Raw genomic sequence first — 6,035 nt, forward strand, 5'->3', positions numbered from 1 at the left:
CCTCTGGGATAGACCTGGGATAGAAATTTTCCCAGCCAATTTTGTTAATAAGATCTTCTGTTACAAGAATGTCTTTTACATTAGTTTCCGAAAGTTTTAGCATTTCTTCCAGGCTTTCGTAACATTTTAAAATAAGTTTGGAAATTTTCTTGTGACCACACCGATGTATATGAGGTACACTGTGGTTATTATTATATTTACGGTTATTATTATATTTGTTTCTACCTCATTTGACTTTAGTTTTACTATGGGGTCTAGTTTAATCTCTAACTCCTTTATTTCAATTATTTTCCTTGTTAATACTTCATTTCCATTTGCCTTATCTTTTCTCCAAATATCATAGTCTCTGAGCCCTAATGTTATATCGTCTACGGAGAGATCCAGTTCGGATTCAGTGATGTATAATTGGTTTATTAATTTCCATAATTGTATATAGTTCTAGTAACCTCAAAAATAAGCCATCTATATTGGTATATACAATTTCTAATTAATCTTTCGGTATTCCTTTCGGCTGCAAGGCTAATGTTTGTCTGTCTCTTGCTTGGAGGCCTCTCACTCTCCAAATTAATATATTTTTTCTTCTTCTGTCCTTTGTTCGCTTTGTTTTTTACATCTTCCCTTTTTTCTCTTATCCAGATTTTCTTATATTCTTCGTAGGTGACCAGGACTTTAGCTTTCTTGTATTACATCAGTTACCATTTCCTTATTCATGAATGTGACTTTTAAAAGGTGTTTCTTTTACTTTTCGATTATTCCCAACCCCCTTTGAGCTATGATATTCTGCTCCGAGAATGCGGGAATTATGACCTTAAGAATACTGACAATCAATTTCTTGTCTCCGTTGTATCGTTCAGTTCCATCTTCTACAACCTTTTCTTCAAAGCCCAATATGACTATATCCTTGTTTACATCAGCCAAATTAGCATTGTTCTTTGGTTGTTGTCCAAGGTGTGACTTGAATTTATATGTCTTTACCGTCTCTGCAGTTTTTATTTCTTCCTTTGTTTTTTTTTTCCATTTCATTTACAGTTTCCTTTACTTCAGATAAACCATTTTCCCCTTTCATTATCTGAGACTGGCTGCTTTGTAAATTGCTTTCAATCTGCTTAACAGTTTCCTGTTTGACTAGCGTTGCTAGTCTTGGTTTCCACTTCTTCCCCCTTTTCCTTGCGTTCTTTGATTTTCCTGTCAGACTTTTCAGACCCTCTCTCTGAATGGTTGTGTTCCTGCGCAAATTATCCACCATTTCCTTCAAATTTACGTTTTCTTCGCGTATTTTCAAACATTCTGCTTTTAGGATGTCTGCCTTGGCTTCAGGAGCTTCAATTCTGGTGGCTGCTTCCGATAACTTCATTTTCCTCGTCTGATCTCAATGATCACACATAAAACAAACACAAAAACAGAGCTGTGCTCACAGCAGTTGTCTGTATGTGCGAAACGCACACTTCTGTGTGTGTGTGTGTGTGTGTGTGTGTGTGTGTGTGTGTGTGTGTGTGTGTGTGTGTGTGTGTGTGTGTGTGTGTGTGTGTGTGTGTGTATGTGTGTGTGTGTGTGTGTGTGTGCTCTTATATGAAACCATGGGATATCTTTTAGTTTAGTTTAACCAATATTTTTATGTTTTCTATGAACGCAATGAAAAGGTTTCGTTTTCTTTGGATGGCACATTTACAGGTAAACTATTTTAAGTATAAGTAATTCGGGTACTGAATTACGGACGCTAAACAATTCACTAGAAACAATACGGCTTGATGACTGTTACTATTGCAGACAAATGACGAATCTATGACTGTATTCTTTATGAATACATAAATAAAATATAAGCATATACGTCTTTAATGTAAAAGGAAGATGATTTAGGATTGTTTTAAAAGATAAAGACACAGATGAAATTTGGAAGCAATTTCCTCCTTATCACCTCTCTTTCTCTCTCTCTCTCTCTCTCTTTCTCTCTCTCTCTCTCTCTCTCTTTCTCTCTCTCTTTCTCTCTCTCTCTCCCCCTCTCTCTCTCTCTCCTCTCTCTCTCTCTCTCTCTCTCTCTCTCTCTCTCTCTCTCTCTCTCTCTCTCTCTCTCTCTCTCTCTCTCTCTCTCTCTCTCTCTCTCTCTGAATATGATTTGGAAGATAGTGATACTAAAAAATAAACTGTATCGGTAACATATCTATATATGTCTATCCATCCATCTATCTGTCTGTGTATCTATCTGTGTATCTATCTGTGTATCTATCTATCTATCTCTCTCTCTATATATATACATATATTATACATATAATATATTTATAAAATTTTATATATATATATATATATATATAATATATATATATATATATATGCATGAAACACACACACACACACACACACCACACACACACAACAACACACACACACACACCACACATACACACACACGCAGACGCACACGCACACACACACACACACACACACAACACCCCACACACACACACACACACACACATATAATATATATATATATAATATTTTAATATATATATATATATATATTATATATATTATATATATATATATATATATATATATATATATATATAATCCATCTATCTATCTATCTATTATATATATAGATCCATCTATCTATCTATCTATATATATATATCCATCTATCTATTTGCCTATCTATCTATCTGTCTGTCTATCTATGTACCTATCTATTATGTGGGTCTTACACAAAGCTATGAAGGAATTAAAATCAGAAATTGTTTTATTTATTTTTTTATTTGTGCGACAAAATTCCTTGAAAGTTTGAAAGACATGTCATCATCAGAATCACCGACTATGACGATGATGTAACAGGAGGAGTCCTTGTTAGAATCTTGCTATTTTTATTTATTTCCAATCATATGTATTTATCTATCTCAGAGGAGACGCCAGCTTTTTTTTTTACTTGGCGATCAACTTGTTTTGAGAAATTTGCGTAGCCAGGAGAAAATTTTGTTGAATTTAACGCGTCTCTGTTCCTTAGTTGTTGGCTGAGAAGACAAGCGTTAGAGATTGGGTATTTCTACATTTATTTTGTTTACAGATTTATCTTCTTTTTTCTTCTTCTCACTGTCTTGTTCACCGCAGATTATGTTGTTCTTGTTGTTTTACTGTGTGTAAAGCCTAGACCGTCTGTTGTTAGATCATCCGCATAATCGTTGGATAATTTTGCTAATGAAATCCGTGATTATCCTCTCGAGTTCATGATAAGCGAAAATATGTGATGAGCAAGGCAAAGGACACAGTGCACCTGGCTTGACACAGACACACTGCTGAAACTGAGGGCAGCGAGTGTGTCTCTTTGCCACCGAGTGTCTTCAAAGAATCAGCTGGGAATAATATAAACAAAGTCAGATTTCATTATGATGATGGCAAAAATGCAGTGCGTGGCAGAGGGCGCTGGATATCCATGATTTGAAAACGGAGAAGGTAAGAAAAAAGACAAAAGAAAAGAAAAAGTTAAGGCACTTGTAAATATCGACAGAATTAGGATTTCTACACTGCTTTTGAGAACTTACATACTTCATACTTAACTAGTTAGTGAAGTAAATGATATTCGTCTATCTGTAGATTTGCAGATAGTTATTTATTTTGACTTAGACCACCAGGTTATCATATCTTTCATCATAAATACACATATACATACATACATATATATATATATATATATATATATATATATATATATATATATATATATATATATATCCAACATACTTTGAAAACAGATCCGCATACACCACCAGACAGAAGTCAAGAAAGAAGAAAGGAAACACAAGCATAAAAGTAGATAAAAATAAATAAAAACAAAAAAAATAACCTCTCCCTCAGACGAATTCTACATGGAAACTTTTTTTTTTTCTTTTTTTACATGAGGCGACCAAGGAGAGCAGCGACGATCATGAGGGGAATAGCAACATGACTAGCGACGCCGGTGTTGCACAGGTCGGAGTCACACACACAGATGTTGCTAGTGACTCCTGCAATGGTGGAGTCCTTGCATCCGTTCTCGAGCTTGACTGTAGAACAGGCTTTAGTAGAGACAGTCACTCCGGCTAAAAAATACAAAAGATATAAAATAAATGAATATTAAATGAAAGGATAGAATAAATGGATGATAATTAATCAAATTAAGTTAATAAGGAGAATAAATAAGTAGATAAGAAGATAAGGTGAATAGAGTATCGTATAAGATGAACAGGATGGAAAAAAGTGATAATTACAATAAAAAGATAACAAAGCTATTAAATATAAATCAATAATTTTTAAGCTTAAAATAAAAAAAAATGTCCAGAAAGACAAAATCAAATACATAAATGAATAAGTAAATAGATGTGTGAATCCTATTTGTAATTAAGTAAATGCCTAAATATTTCAATAGGTAAATATGTATAGAATTAAATGAATGAATAAGCAAACAAACAACCAGGCAAATGAATGAATAGACGAAGGATAAAATAGAAAATGAACATTTATATTTATAAATCAGTTCGTAATTATGATGGCAATGACGTTATATCAATGGTTACTGTCAGTCATCATCATTATCACTGTTTGTACTGATGATCTTATTACAATAGCTATTACTATCCGGACCCGTGGGAATTCGACGGAGAAACAACAAAATAATAATGATAAAGATATGAGATACTCCCCTCTCCTTCTTCCACCCTTCTCCTACCTCACCATTCCCTTTCCCACCCCCTTTCACTCCCAAATCTTCCTTTAATTCATTCTTCCTCTTTTACTTTAAGCCCTACACCTCTGTTTCCTCCTACGTCCCTCCTCCTACCTTATCCCCTTCGCACCCTCTCCCATCCCATTTTTTTTCTGAGCCCCCTCTCTCTTCCTCTTTCTTCTCCTTTTACCCATCCCCTTTTCTTCATTTAGTCCTCTCCGTTTCTCTTCTCTTTAAACACCCTTCCCTTTCTCCCTCCCGCTCCTCTTCTTCCCCTTCCTTTCATCTTCCTCTCCCTTCCTCCTTCCCTTCCATCCCCTTCCCCTCCCTTCCTCCTTCCCTTCCATCCCTTCCTACTTCTCTCCCTTCTTCCCCTTCCTCTCCCCTTCCCCTCCCTTCGTCTACCCCCTTCCCCTTCCCCTCCCTTCCTCTTCCCCTTTCCCCCCCCCTCCCTTCCTCCCTTCCTTCCCCCTTCCCCTCCCTTCCTCTTCCCCTTCCTTCCCCTTCCCCTCCCTTCGTCTTCCCCTTCTTTCTTCCCCTTCCTTCCCCCTTCCCCTCCAACCGTCCTTGTTAACCTCCCTTTGGCCAGTCGTGTCAACAATAAAAGTATATAAACTGACTACTCCAGTGTACTGTACTTGCCTCGAAGAAGAAGAAGAATGATAATTATGATAATTATGTTAATAATAATAACAGAAATGATGTTGTTAATGTTATTGTTATTGCTATTTATTGCTTTAGTTATTTCATTGTTATTATACCATGAATATTATTATTGCTTTATTATTATTATTGTTATCATCATCATCATAATCATCATCATCATCATCATCATCTTCTTCTTCTTCATCATCATCGTCATCATCATCATCATCATCATCATCATCATCATCATCATCATCATCATCATCATCATCATCATCATCATCATCATCATCATCATCATCTTCATCATCATCATCATCATAACAATAATTATAGTAATAACAAAACGATGATAATAATTTTAAATCGAAAAGAAGAAAAATCATAATAACAGCAATGATAACAATGATAATAACAGCAATATTAAAATGGTGGCAAAAGCAAAATTATAATGTTGATGATGATGATGATGATGATGATAACAATATATTGATAATAAAGCACTAATAATATTCATGGTATAATAACAATGAAATAACTAAAGCAATAAATAGCAATAACAGTAACATTAACAACAACAACAACAATGAAAATAATAATAATAATAATAATAATAATAATAATAATAATAATAATAGTGATAATATCCAATAATGATAATAATAGATGTAATAACAACGATGATAATGATAATAAC

General features: G+C 34.5%; 1 protein-coding gene across 1 annotated transcript in view; it reads right to left on the reverse strand.

The window, feature by feature from the left end:
- Positions 1-2,766: 2,766 nt before the first annotated feature.
- The window catches only part of LOC119579416 (prostate stem cell antigen-like), a 10,620-nt gene continuing 7,351 nt past the window's right edge, over positions 2,767-6,035 (reverse strand). Inside the window, exon 4 of the mRNA XM_037927219.1 lies at positions 2,767-4,070. Coding sequence (XP_037783147.1) covers positions 3,883-4,070 — 188 coding nt within the window. The 3' untranslated portion in view covers positions 2,767-3,882. The remainder of the gene's footprint in view (positions 4,071-6,035) is intronic.

Source organism: Penaeus monodon, chromosome 12, assembly GCF_015228065.2.
Source record: "Penaeus monodon isolate SGIC_2016 chromosome 12, NSTDA_Pmon_1, whole genome shotgun sequence".
In the NCBI taxonomy this organism is placed as follows: domain Eukaryota; kingdom Metazoa; phylum Arthropoda; class Malacostraca; order Decapoda; family Penaeidae; genus Penaeus; species Penaeus monodon.